Below are 15196 nucleotides of genomic sequence, written 5' to 3'. Positions count from 1 at the left end.
ATTATCATCTCTCTGCAGGATTCACAAGTGGTTTAACTTTTAGAAAAAATAAGATGAATTAATGAAAAGTAAAGGCTTCCTGAAAAATCTTGAAAACAGTTAAGGAGAAAAATAGATTTATCTTGGACTCTTCCAGAGTAACAACACTGCTTTTTCCCTTCTGAAGGCTAGAAACAAGTCTACCCACTGGAAAATCATAATGCATTTTACATTGTAAAATTTTTAAAGAAAACATGTAAAGTGGTGCTTCATGTTTGCTTATTTTGCACATAACAGAAAAGTAGCTTTGGATTTCATTATTTGATTTAAATTACAATTTCTATATTAGACTGTCATCTAATATGATTTCATATAAACACACACAACTAAACTCATCTTCAAAAGGATAATATCAAACTGCACTGTAGTATTGCAAACTTGATGCAATATGATGAGTCAATTTAGCTTCTGTTAGGAAATAACTCAATGATTCACTTTTAATATGCAGGGTCTTGCTCCTTCTTTGTTCGCTCCTACTTTTAAGCAAAGAATTCTCTGTTGCACTTAAATGTATTTAATTATATAATCTCAAAGGAAGGCGTTTCTGGTATGTGGGAAGGGAGGGGCAGAGAGAAGACAGGTATTTTTTTTTTAAGAGAGTTTTTAAAATAAGGTGTTTCTGCCATATCTTACTGTTATACCAGTTTGAATGCTGCTGGCATTCAATGACAGTGGGAAAAAGTTGGGGGAAAAGTTCTATTCCTGTTGGGAAAAAGTTCTATTCATCCATTTTGTCTTCTTTAATTTACAGTTTTAGAACTTTCCCATACACAGAACAAACAGAAGGAAAACACATTAAAATCAGTAAGTGAAAATAAGAGGGACCATATAGTTATACTGCCATATCGTAGAAAGATCCGACCGGCAAAAATTAGTGATTTAATCATATGAAGGCATTATTTTCTAAAGTAGAAGAAAGTTCACCCTAGCTGGTAAGAAAAATTTTGATGATACTGAAACATCTAAACTTAGTATTCAGCAATCAACAGCACTCAGGGAGGGCAGAAAACAAAAGGCGGGTTGCTTGGGGGGGAGGTGAGAGGAGGATAATAACTCTATAGACCCAATTTACCAAAACATTATGGAACTCAGATCTGGATAATGAAATAATTGCCTAAAAATCATGGGACAGGCCAACAAGGCTTCTGATAACATACCCAGGCTTATTTATTTGAATTTGAAGGAAAACCACGTCTGAAAACTATGTCCTCAAAACTGATGATTGCTATAACTCAGCAGCACAATTAAATTTTATTAGAGAGGAAAAAGAGCGTAAAGCACTCATCCTCATCAAAGGGGAAAAAATTCATAATTCTTTCACCATTTCTCATCTTATCTGGGAAGGATTCTGTAACTTACTGCAACCAAGTCCATTATGACACTGCTTACAGCATAGCCAGGTTTAGGACTTTCTCTGTATTCCTTTTAGGACTATTTAAGGCTTGTAAGAGCAGTGATTACCCTGATAATTTATAAATGCTTATATAAAAAGTAAGCAGTACTGAAAACAGCAATATCTTTCTGGATTAACATTTCTCCCCCATGGGAATTAAGTGATTTATTTAGGTAAAGCAAGGATGGCCTTTCCTGTTAATACCATGACCTTTTGTTCCCAATAAAAGACAACATTTTTAGCATTTTGAACATTGCAATTTCCTACAGGTAGTTAGTGTTAGCTGGGTGTTTTGTTATTATTTTCATATATCTGAACCAAATGAAACAAAGACCTATTGTAATTTTACTAACAATTTATAGGAAATGACACTTCCAAAGTCATTCAGTGCTGTTTGGTGCCTCACAAGCTTCTCATGGCTGCTCATCCTGCTGCTTTCAGAGAGCCCAGTGTATTAAAGGTGAGGCACTGTAAATCATGAACTGCTCCCAGAGCAGTCCTGGCTGTCTGCACAGCCTGGAGATCTCTCTCTTTTGAGCCATCTTGGTATTTGTCTGTTCTTTCAGGAAGCCCATTTTGCTGATCAAACAAGTAGAAAACTACTTATTTTTGTATGATTATTTTCAATCCCATCTGTGACTTGCAGGAGCAAGGGAGGGACAGGATGATGGGACCAGATTCTGCAAAATCACACTTGCAGCAATAACCACCCATCAAGCTGTGGGACTACCTCCTCCTAACCCTGAAAAAGGCACACACCAAAAAACGTGAGGATGAGCATAACATATCCCTCTCCTTTTAGGTGCTTTGAAAACTTGTCCTGCAGTCTCCAAAACATGCTACAGCTCATGCTGCTAGAACCTCACCACCATTTTTAGCCATAGCAGGAGAGAGAGAGACTAGCACAGCGGATAGCTGTGCTACACTAGCTTGTAGATAGCTTGTCTACACCACAAGCTTATACACAGATGGACACTGAAGCTCTTCCCTGTTTTATGCTGGCATCCAGAGCAGCCAGAAGACTGATCTGGCAGGGCCTTTAAGATCTCCACTAGAGAGCTGGGAATTGGAACAACGCTACACCCTAATACCCAGACCTCTCGGGTGAAAGATTAAAAGCGTGTTACAAAACCTTCAAAGGAGACAACTCAGAGGGCTCATTACTCTGCCTAAGTACAGAACACCTCTGGAACTAGTACACAAGTTCAGGAGTGCTTGGCAAACAGCTTCCTGCTTGCTTTGCCTCGCCAACCTGATTACCCAGCTTTCAGTCTCAGAAATGCTTTATGCCCAGCTAGCTCAGTTCCTAGGCAGGGCAAGCTCAGCTCCACCTGGTAGAGAAGACATACACTTATAATGACAGCTCTTCTCTCTGAGGGCCAGAAGATCCTTTGTTCTTGGAGTTCATGGATTATTCCCAGGATAACAGGCCATTGTCAGTAGATTTACACCCATTCCAGGGAGCACTGAAACCGCCCACAGAGCAAAAATTATTCAAGAACCACTGATTCAGAGCAGACTTTAGCTGCCCTAATTTACAAGACATTTATGGGCTCCCAGCAATGCAGGCTCAGAAAATGAAGAAGAAAACCCCGAAACCACATTAGGAACCATGCCAGCACACACACCACTCCTCCCAGGCACAGTGAGTGCTAATGCTACATAAGGAGGGATCTTGCCCTGTTGCAGGGCACACTGCACATACACATACTACACCTGCACATGTAACAGATTTATTAACACTGGCTCTGAAGCTACTGCTTCAGAACATTATTCTTTGCCAGGTTAGGCACATACCTGGTTATCATCAGTTCTAAATTCCAATAGGAAGTATTCTGTCTTTAGACATATGCAGACAAATCACAGCTTATGTAACAAACAATGTACTATTACGGGTTACACAAGGTCAATCTTTAGGGAAATTATACCAAGTTGGCAATTAAAATTGATAAAGCTGTGCCAGTTGCATGTCAACATTGAAACAAACATATCTCAGCTTTACATTACAGCAATTCAAAACACTAAGGAAGAATTCAAAAACACTAAGGAAGAATTAGGAAAAAAGAAGGCTGACAGCATCACCTTAATGTCAGTGAATTTAATTTTATGCAGGCCTTGAACTGATCTTACAGTCCTTCTATGATGGCTCAGAAAGCAATTAAGAAAAGACAGGAGAACCCCCAAGCAACCAAAACAAGCCAAAACAATTTCATTTGACATATTAATATCACTGGGCTTGCTCACCTCCACCCTTTACTATTGCTCTGAGTTAAGTGGGTGCAAATGCAAATGATGCAAAAATCATGCAAAGAATTTGCAATTCTTAAGCCATAAAAAAGATCAAACTGCTATTTTTGTCTGGAAACTATACATATAACCATAAAATAAATTTGACTTAAGACTGAGAGTAACAGATCTTCAAATCCTGTTCAATCTTCCCAAGAAGCTGCAGGAACAATAAGTCAAATTAAAAGTTCCTGGCTGGAATTTGTAACTCAAGACAGAATACAGCATTTGTTAGGAAAAGAAGGGATACAGCCAAAGCACCTTATTGACATAATTATTTTTCAGACTTATAGCACTTATGAAAAAGCATATTAATAAGACAAAGCATATTTACAGTGTTTTCTGGACTATTTAAAATAACAAAAAAATATTATATTTAGACAAGTTCGGCCATACAAAATGGGGAAGATTAGGTACTTTGGACTTGCATCAGTGGTTGGTATTGCCCCTGAAGAGTCATTACCAATTTCACCTTGTGAATTCATCTGAATACGGAAGACTGCAGAGGAATGCACAAAAATGTGGAAATCATTTTTAACTGCACAGATCGGAAGATTGTTCTGAAAATATCCAAATTTCAAGATCTCTTCAAATAAAAATTTCAGAATTCAAAAAGACCCTTCTCTTACAGCAAAAATGATGAAAGCAAGTGTTTTGCACATTGAATTATTTCTGTTTTGTGAAACAGGAAAAGTAAGAGCAGAAGTTTTGCATAAACCCTGCTAAGGCATGAAATCCTTCACATGCATGTTCAGACATAGAGCAACTAAAGTAAAAGGCTCAGTTACACCAAACAGCACCGGGGCACAGGGACCAGCACAAAAGTACTTGGTACCTACAGACAAAAAAACTCCACATCTCTCACTCCTGCCTATTATCACATTTACATTCCCAGCCTACACAGCCTATCAAAAGAGTGTTTTTCTCTGTTTCCTTTCATGTCCCTAGTTGAGAGAGAAATCTAGGAAGCAGGCCGTGCTTCTCATATGGGGAAACACAGGAGGTACGCTGGGCACCCCTTCCACTACTCACTTCCACACAGAGCATCCATTGTGATCAAGCTCTGTTTTGCTGGTGGAGAGGGGTGGGCTTTGGCAGCCACCTGTGTTACTGGATTGTTTACAGCAAGACTGCTCCACAGATATGGTGCCAGGAACTGTGCACAAGCATTAGATGAATTTCTCAGTTTTCTGAGAAATAAACTTCTTTAATCTTCAAAAATTCTTGGCAATTTTTTGTCATGTTCAGGGAATGTGAACATGTGAAGCCCTTGCAGGGGAAGGGTTTCTAATTTCATGTTGATACTTAGAGGTGCCAGGGGGGACCTAAAGCCTTTATAGCTCAGAATTCACAGCATGGATTCATGCAGGGGGACAATGAAATACTGATTTGATGATTAACACCACTGAAAAAGAGCTTCAGTCTCATATGTCCATGGATGGCCAAATATTAATAGCCTTTTTTTGTTTATGAAAGGTCAACAGCAATGACCTAAGGGAGAAAGCATATAATACAAGCAAAGTAGTGAAAGATAGAACCAAAACACTGATGGTCATGCTTGTACGCAATAGTAACAGGCATGCAGAAAAAAAATATGAGGCCGCTAAATATAGAGGAATTATTCTCATGGAATAGATATGAAGAAGTACAAGAGGTTACACTACAAAACAGAAAAGCTAAAGCAACTCACTTTATTATAAGACACTAAGCAATAACATGTTCTGCTCAGTAAACATCAAGTTTATGAAGAGTGAAGCAATGCAAACAAGAAAATGAGCAGCCATAAGTTTGGCTGACACAGATGCAACAGCGTGGGGTTTAGGTAGTCTGAAGACATGGACTTGTACATTTAGACTGTCGTCTGTCAAGATCAGATGTCCATTTCCACCCCTCCAGTGGGAAATACACAGATTCTTCTGGCATGGTTGAAAAAATTTCACACCAATCTCAGCAAGAAACAACAAAGAAGTTACCACAAGTAACTCCATCCAGGGGAAGAGCTTTGCTGTTACTAAAGGCATTAACAGCTTCCTCTTTATGAGCAGTGAATGGTGACAGTCAGTGTGGATATGTGTAGCTCGTGTGTGTGGAAACATGGATCAAAACCCACCCTGCAGAGAGTTTTTACAACATATGGAAAACATGATTCACACAAAACACTCAGTTCACTCAGAAATAATCTGCTCAGACATAATCTCTAACATACATGGTATTAGCACCTTCACTTTATGCCATAAAATTCAATTCAAAGACATGGGAAAGCCCCCATTATTTTTACTCCTCCTGAATCTCTTCTGGAATTCTCTACAACTAACTGGAAAAGACATTCCAGACTTAATATACCACATCTGATACAAGGAAAGTATACATTCCCTGGGCTATAAAATATAACAGGAGTCAGGATGGAGTGAAAATGGCATATTTACTCCCCTATAATATACTAATGTGTCACATGAGAGGACAAAGTGATATCATTTATTAAAAAAAAAAAAAGAGGAATAAAATAAATTTGTGAGTCAGATTTTTTAAGATTATTGGAACATACATTCATACAAATATACTGATGAGCTTTTCCTCCTCTGTGTAGAACAGCATAAATTGTTATGACAATTTTAATCCACAGACTGAGGTTACTCTCTGCTTATTCCAATATATAATTTTGTTCAAAGTACCACCCAATTGTTAAAAAAAGGAAAAAGAAGATTTTTCTGTGCCATTTTGGCCTTTTCTGATCTTGTTAGGATATGAAGTGCTGTAGAAATACTTCAGATTATCATTAGTTGCAAAGGCAAATTTAGTGAAGGTACACACCCCTGTACTTACTGTTCTACCCAACAATTTCCTAGAAATACCTGTCAAGGCTTGAAACTACCAAGTTCTGTCAAAATATTTGCCTTATGATCACAATGGTAAGAGCTCACCAGCCATCAATATTCACAGCCTCAACTTTTCCAAAACCTTCCAGGTTTTCTACTCAGCATGTTAAGCCTTTGCAATTCCACATGGTTAAAAGAAAACCGTGGAAATGTGGCATCAAAGAGAAGCTACAGCTTCACTTCCAAGCAATTCACTCCAAGTCAAACTCAGACATGTTTATACATGAACTATCACTCACCCTTTACATGAAACATGGTGAAAAGTTTCCCCAACCTTTCCCCAGCCTTTAAATAACTCTCCTATCTCAACAAACACACCTTCAGAAATAAAATTCCCATAGATTACCACACCAAATAGAAACAAACCACTTGGGGGTAACAAAAGAGAGATTTGCCAAGACATCTGCAAAGACACAAAAAATGCTGTCCACAACAGAAGCAAGACAAATGTCCTCATGGAAAAACCATGGATGAGACTGACAACCATTACAAAGATGAACAAAAACACATAGATAAACAGTAAAGGAGATTTTTGCCAGCAAGTTAATACTATTTAAAACTATAAACTATCAGTCCTTATGAAACTAAACTTTCACGATCCAAAAAGACATACAAAGTATTTTCAAAAAATAATTCAGCCAACTAAACTTATAACTAAACCAGACAGCAAAAACCACAAACTGACTGCAACTATGTTTTTTTATTACATGTTATTATTTTGTCCTACATTCTCAACAATCTCCTTCCTCCTTTTCCTACTCCATATGTTTTGCAGGGTAAATTTTATTTGTTTGTTTTGTTTGTTTGGGGTATTTTTATTTACGGTATCTTAAAACTTCCTCTCTTGCTATCAACCTGCTGTCCTTGCCCCACTGCTTTCTTTCAAATGGTCTAACAGCAAAGTGATGTTAAACTCTCACAAATGAGTTTGAAGCTATATAAGGTGGCTGCCTGTTTTGTGCCTGACAGCTTTGTGAGGTTCCCTTCACCTACATTTGGTTCCATACAGTAAATTTCAATAAAACCAATTAGACTTTGACAGACACACTAAATTACCATCTTCATTAGACCTGTTTTTTATTTTTAATCTTTTCAGGCCTAAATAGAAACTTACATCTTTTCCCAGGACTCGAAGTTCAAACTGTGTTTCCTTGAAGTGAACTTTCGTAATTCTAGGCCTGTAGTATTGAGAAAAAAAGACAGACCTTCATGATCTTTTAATTTAATGTATAATAAGATATAAAGTTGTATACTTTTGCATACAAAGACAAAAAAAATCCACAGGTAGATTTATTTTTCAGGTATGCCCCAGATGTCAGCAGACAATTAGTGATATGTAAACATTTCAGCATGAGTATTGCAAAGGTGATCTACTGTTTTCAATACCTGGACTATCAAAGAATTAAAAATCTGCATAATCCAGAAAAATATTAAGAATTCTATGTATACTTTTTTGATACTGCTATGATTAAACTTTCAAAAAGATACCACAAATCATAGACATCCATACAACATTGTTATTGTTTTAGTGCAGGCTGCACATTTAAATAATACATACCAGAAATACTTTCCTACTTGTTTTTTATTCTTGTAGACAACAACTCCTATGGGTGTTAATCCTAAAAAGTATTCAGATTTGTTTTCACCCTAGAAAATAAAAATCTATGTCATTCATACAGTTGCAAGTAGAATCACAGCAAGTAGAATCACAGTATCAGTGAGATCCAGTGAGAAATTCATCCTGGTGACTTGAATATATTGTTTCACTCTCTGTACAAATGGGAAAATAGTACTTGATCTACTTACAAAAGTTTCTATATGAAAATTTGTAGTTCTGAGGGAAAAGAGGCAAGAAACAACGGCAGTGAGGGAAAGAAAGGGAATTTCATGCCGTGGTGAAAACAAAAGTATCTCTTTTTTTGTTTTCTTACTGAATTAATTTTTGTTATTTGGCAAATGGCCAAAACTCAGAAAATGAACTCCTTATTCAGGCATGACTGCAAAAGATATCCCAACTTTCAGCTGAATGTTAAATAGGGATTTTCTGACCTATAATACAACCACACAGCTGCCTTCTCCCTCCTAAAATAGTGTCAGCTGCTGCTGCCTCCAAGTGAAGTAGCTCCTTCGGGAGAGTCAAGCTTCTTTCTTGCTGTTCAGAAAGGGGAATGGTATGCAGGGAACAGCCACATGCATCAACTCCTCCAAAGGAAACCACTCCTGAAGTCAGGATAGAAATCTCAAACTGCACTGGGAGAGAACAGGGTGAAAGCCCTTCTGCTGAGTGGCAGAAGATCCCCGCCACCCCAATTTACAGTCAATAACTAAAACCAGAAGCAGCTTACAGCTGAAAGTGTGCAAACCCTAGTGCATGAGGCTAAAAGAAAGTCAGCTGGAAAAGCTTATTCACCTGACTACTTGAGGCAATGAGGAAGAGCCCTGCAAGTCTAAACCAGTGGAACATGAGCAGCAGAATTATCAACGGTGAGAGGCACTGACTTGAGACACTGAGAAAGTGTCCCGTGTGATTACAGGGCTGACAAAGGTCAAGCACACCTGGCAAGCTCTGCCTGTGGTCCTCAGTGAATTAACTGCTAAAGGCAACTTTGCTTTTAATATGACCAAAGAAGGAAAATAAGTGCATCTTGTCATGTGTGCAGCTTCAGTCTCAAATGAGGGCTTCTGAAGTAATTTAAGTAGGAACAATTATGTTCACAGGTTACCCAGGCAGGGATTTCATTGCACAACAAAGGCAAGTTATGAGGCAAAAAAAAAAAATCCAGGCTGTACTAATTTAACATGATTTTGTTGGATCATGTTGAATCTTGTTCCAGTAACTCCCCATTTTTCCATTGGTGGGAGGGGAACAAAGCCTGGGATATGAATACAACTAAGTCATAGGGTGCATTAAAAGGCACTTTATATTTCAGGCTACACATTTTTCAGAGGAATGCATATTTAATCTTCAACTAGTATCTTGATTTCTTTATTTTCTTTCAAGTAATTTTACAAAGTACTGACAATCTAACTCTGTGAACTATCTATACTACAACTCCCCATTTGAACCCTTGATTTTCTTTTATTCAAAAAAAAAAAAAAAAGACAAAAAAAACCACCTGCCACAAGCAGAATAATTCAAACAAGATAGAATGATGTTTCCACCAGGAGCACATAGCCTCCAGGTGATGACTTGGATCCAATCCCAACATACATGCTGACAGACAAAAGAAATGGAGGGGTTTTCTGAGGCAATACAGACAACTTGCAATGCTGCATGATACAACACAGGAAAAATGGAAACATACTCTGGATCTTTAGCAAAACCTTGAAAACAAGTACTTTAAAAAGCCAGACATGCTACTGCTACTCCACCCTAATTTTTGCAATGGTATTGAAAAGGTTTCAGGACACACTTGCTCTTATTTAAAAGAAAATAATGTGCAAATTCTTCTGTCAAAGACAAAGGTGATAACCCTCACTCATGTCTCCTGACACTTGCACAAATTATTTCTTTTCTATCTGAATTGTTTTTATCCAGAGTATAACTGATTGGTTTTTATAGGTGTAACACAATCACAGCATTTGATCTGAAAACCACTAGGCTTTTGTATGTATGAATAACTGAATCCTCTTCATCTGTAAATATACATTCTTTTCATTTCTTGAGTAGTGTTCCCTTTACAGCTATCCTGTGGCAACAAAACTATATAAGTAGTGTTTCACACACTAGTGCAGTAATTATTTTTCACAGTTAATACTTACATAAACAGGATGGAGATCCACTCCATACATTTCCAGAGATTTGGCCACACCTAAGTAGTTCACTTCTGCCTCAGCAGGAACTTGACCCCTGTAAACACAATTATTTTTAAGAATCTTGTCATTCCAATCAACATATCAAAGTAGATCATATAAATAAAAACACTTTTCTGGACACATATGCAGTCCTTCTTACCAGTTTTTTTAGACTATCATTATCTTTTCAACACTGAACTTCTTATTCCAGGTTAGACTAGATCTCTAGTCTAAAAAAATGCTGTAAAAATTTACTCTGCAGCTTGATTTTTAATTTAAAGTCTTGCGAGTTTATCTCAGAAATGTAAGCAAAATGTTCACAGGGCTGTATTGTCTCACTGAATTTGCCGGCTAAATGCCAGTCCTGAGCAAAATGGATTACCCCATTACTGAATTAGTGCTAGAATACAGCACCGATTTAAAACCCTACTGTTAGTCTTTACTTACTGACCAGGCTTATAAAAATGCTGATGCACTTCCTCATCTATTCCCACCTGCCTCTGAAAGGACCAAAAGGCTCAAATGTCAAATAAATTGTTTGAATGTGTTTTTATAAATACTTTCACAGCAATACATCATGTTTTAGAAACTGAATTTGCAAAAATATTGAAAAAAACAAAGATGTGAGCTGCAGCTTCTGAAGGAAGCAGATGGAAGCCAGAGATAGAAATCATCCCAAAAGCAGATGGAGAAGCCAGAAAGTGAAGGGAAGAAGAACTGTCAGGGACTGAAAGTACTCCCATTAGTCCAAAGAGTGTTTCATTTTTATCATGTGTGAAAACACAAACTCTCCACAGCATCACACATCCCAAAACTAAAGTAGTCTTTGCCAGTGGGGATGACAAAGCTGGCAAAGTGGCAGCCACGCAGGCGACACACACACACACTCCTTTGGATGGACAAATGGCACCTGAGTGCCACTTGAGGCCCTAAGCAACATTGAAAGCTAAACATCAGGTGCAATTTTGCTTTACTTGTGCCCCACTGGCAGCATGAAGTGTTGATTCAAAACAGAGCAGCAGCTGACTTGCCAAGCACCAGTCAGTGACAGATCTCCCACAGTTTGAAATGGGCACTGTCAGCAGCGCAGTACCAGCTCTCCTGTCTGCACTGAGGGATTCTGTCCTCCAGCACCAAGTGTTTCCTCTCTCACAAATAAGCCCCAAAGTCACTGCCTGATCCTCCAGACGTGCCTGACAATATCAGGTCATGTCACACTGCTCTCCCACCTTGGGAATGTCATGTTAGTTTATAGATGGGACTACAATCACAGTAGGCAGGCTGCAGAGTCAGAAACCCCCTCTACTTTCTTCCCTCACCTTCCTTGCTTTAGAAACTTTCTCAAACATCTTCATCCTTACTGAATCTCCAAATAGCTATTGTGCTGTGTAAAAAAACCCAAAAAACTGAGAGAAAACATGCAATCAAAACCAGTTTTTCTCAACATAACCAGTAGAAGGAAGGTGTATGCAGTGCCGTAGCTGGTCTGAAAAACAAAACAAAAAAAAAAAAAAACCCAAACCAAACCAAACCAAAACCAAACCAAAACCAAACCAACCAAACAAACAAACTAAAAAAACAAGCCAACAAACAAAAAAAATCCCCCGTGTTTCCATGCTGGGATCCAGAAAGAATAAAACCAGTTCTTCCAAACCATTTCTCAAACCTGTCTCTAAAATGCCTCTGGTCAATGAGACAATTTGGGATGCCCTCAGCCATTATAGCTTCACACTTTTTAGCTGAAAAGGCTGTGGTCACCTATACAGAAGTCCAAGCTGGCAGTGCTGATGGTAACAGTTGGGCTGAAGTAGCAATGAGTGCACCTTGGCTTTCCTCTCTGTTCTGATGCTGCTAAATCCCTGATACCCAACTGCAGCCAAGCAGCAGAACGGTACCAGGGCTCCAAATCAGTAAGTGTTTGACAGTGATCACTTCCCTTCACAACCACTGCCTTCTGAACCTAATGGCTACAGAAGCTTTAGACAGAGAAAAATGAAGGCTGCTTAGTTCACAGCAATTCATCTCAAGTCTCATTTCTCGCAAACCACTTCTGTGATGTTGAACCAAACTAACTAGCTGTGACTCAGTTTCCTCTCTCTGGAATGGAAAAAACAGTACTTTTTTACTTTATAGAAATACATGTGTAAGTTCTCAGAAATGTATCAATTAGTGTAAGGCTGTCATGCAACCACACAGAAATAATTATTGACAACAGAATCTGTTCCCTGGAAGAGAAAGCTCAGGTCAATGTGGCAATTGGCACAGACTCCAATTATTGGAAAACTTTTCAGAGAACAGCTGTGACCCTGAGTTAATACCTATTCTCATTAAACAAGACACATATAACATTACCAGACAATACTACAGGCAAAAATTACTTAACCTTTATCCAGACTGTGTCTTCATTATAGCAAAATAATCAAGAACTTTAGATCTACTACAAGATGGGTAACTGATTCTCTTTGCATTACTTTGACAAAGGCTATGATGAACACCCTCATGAAAAGGTCCTTACTGCTCTCATCTTCGTAAATGGTTATATCACAATTGTATCTAACTTGGATTTGTTAGAACAAGCTTTCTTACACTTACCAGGAACATGAACTTGGAGATAAGCAAGAAAGTGGTTTTTTTTGGCTCTACACATGAATTTCTGGCATACATTTTATTAAAACTGCTGGCTCTGAAACACCCATACCTAGGTCTGACACAGTTCACATTTCCAGCTATTGTCCTACTCAGTTCCAAAAAGAACAGCTTGAACATGTAAAATCTTTCGTGCTTCTGAGAGGTATAACTAGATTCCCTGTGTCTTTTCCTCAAGTCTAGAAACCTCCACTCTGTACCACAGGCTGTTCCTCCCCACGTACCTAGCATCCCTAAGTCTGGTATTACCTGACAAGTTCCCAACAGTACTGAATTCTTACATCAGAGTCTTGTGTATCTGCTCTATGGCATCCTCCAGTTCTTCCTTCTGGTCAGGAACGAAGCGGTACTCGGAGACGTAACCTGCAGTGTGCTTGTAAGGGTCATAGTCCCCCAGCTCAGCTACAGAACACAAGGAGATAACAAAGGTCACCTGTGCTTTTTCTCAACCAAAAAATGTGTTATATAATCCACCTACTGGTGCCCAGCCACCCCTCTCCAACTGACAGCCAATTTAATTGGCAGTCAGATAAGAAAAAAAGGAATAAAGGAAGAGAATACAGAACTATTTGCATCAGCACACATAAAACCAAGAAAAAACTTGTCTTCATGCATTTTACAATATATATATAGAAGGTTAGAGCTAGAAAGAGCTAGAAGCCCTGACAAGAAACCTACTGCTTCTACAGGCCAGACAAAATTTTGACCAAGCCAGCAAAGTTTGAATTCAATGACATTGATTATTTGGCAGCATATGCAAAACAAGTGTAGAAGAAAATTCTAGTTTTGTAATATCTATGCTCTCATGATATACTGCAATATTACTGGCAGAAAAGTTTCATATTATTGCTGGGACTTTAACATAAACTGGGAATACAAATGAAAGTAAATATCCTTTAAGTCCTATAAGGAAGGTCTTCTAATGGTGTTTCTTGTGAAGAATCACAAGCTTTCCTTTTTCAATAAAATATCAGTGTATTTCCTGAATATCAAATTCACTTTTAAAATAAAAATAGCTTTCCAAAGACTTTTCTTAAAGAAAAGAACATGATGAATAGCCAATGTAATTTTGTTTGATGCAACCCTGAATTTGTACACATTAGTCACGTCTGTTCATATGTTGTAACATAATTATAAAACAAACATGAATCTTGGCCAGAACTCACATCTACTGATCTTAACTATAATTGCATCTGAGAAACTCTGCAAAAGCTAGTATTTCAATTTTTTTATAACCCTGGGTAATACCTGCACACTGGGTTTCTCTGGGAAAGATTTCACAGGAGCTTTCTTATCCAATGCCCACTAAGCTAAAAACATAGCCAAAAGGAGGCTTCAAGAGCCAAGAAGGAAAAGACTCGTCTAACTACTGATGTTTCTTTCCTCAGTGTTGAAATGAAATTGCTAGAAAAAGATGGTGATCTGCTCAGTAAGGATGTTGAGAAGTCTCACTGGAAAACCTCCATTAAAATAATGTGTTCCGTGTCTGAGACAGACATTTCTCAGGTGTCTTTACATACTTGGAACAACTGCTAGCCCTAAATACAAGGATAAAGTTTTTTATAGAGCCCATGAGAATGCATACCTCCTAGTGCCTGGACTAACTTTAACTCGCTGTATGTAACCTTGGCCATGTTTTAACTCTTCTCTCTCCCATAAAATTTCTCATTGTTTTCCAACAAAATATTTGAGATCAGAATTACAAGAACAGGACACTATACCAAAACAAAAGCTCTCACCTCCTTACAAAATTACTAAAGGGCATGAATTTACTCCTTTTACTCATTTTTCATAATAAAATGAAGATGCTACTATCATTGCATATTTTCCTGCTTCACACTTGCAGTATTTTTTCAGAGAAGGCATGTCTGCCAGTAAAGTGAAATGTGCATTGCAAAGAATTTTTCAGAGGATGACATGTAAAATTTCTAAGATGGCAAAATAAAGTCAAAAATAATTGTACACAAATAAATACTGCCTGAAATTTTAGCTTTTCAAATACACATATAACCTACCAAGAAATCCTGTATTATGCCCATTCCCATTTCATAAAAAAGTTATTCTGCCTTGTCATTCTAAAATGGATATGAAAGGAGGACTATTTTATTAAGTTATATTAAGTGTTGTTGAGTCACACTTGTAACACCAGTAATACAAATAA

At 37.9% G+C, this 15196-nt stretch overlaps 1 protein-coding gene across 1 annotated transcript in view; it reads right to left on the bottom strand.

Annotated features, from left to right (window-relative positions):
• The window catches only part of EPB41L4A (erythrocyte membrane protein band 4.1 like 4A), a 113443-nt gene that overhangs the window by 40401 nt on the left and 57846 nt on the right, over positions 1–15196 (bottom strand). The window contains exons 6-9 of the mRNA XM_068176295.1: positions 13317–13437; positions 10357–10444; positions 8153–8241; positions 7709–7772 (exon numbers count right to left, since the gene is read on the bottom strand). Of these exons, the coding sequence (XP_068032396.1) occupies positions 7709–7772; positions 8153–8241; positions 10357–10444; positions 13317–13437 (362 nt within the window). The remainder of the gene's footprint in view (positions 1–7708; positions 7773–8152; positions 8242–10356; positions 10445–13316; positions 13438–15196) is intronic.

This window comes from Anomalospiza imberbis, chromosome Z, assembly GCF_031753505.1.
Source record: "Anomalospiza imberbis isolate Cuckoo-Finch-1a 21T00152 chromosome Z, ASM3175350v1, whole genome shotgun sequence".
In the NCBI taxonomy this organism is placed as follows: Eukaryota; Metazoa; Chordata; class Aves; order Passeriformes; family Viduidae; genus Anomalospiza; species Anomalospiza imberbis.
Note: the sequence above shows the minus strand (reverse complement) of the source record. Positions and strands in the feature narration are given on the sequence as shown.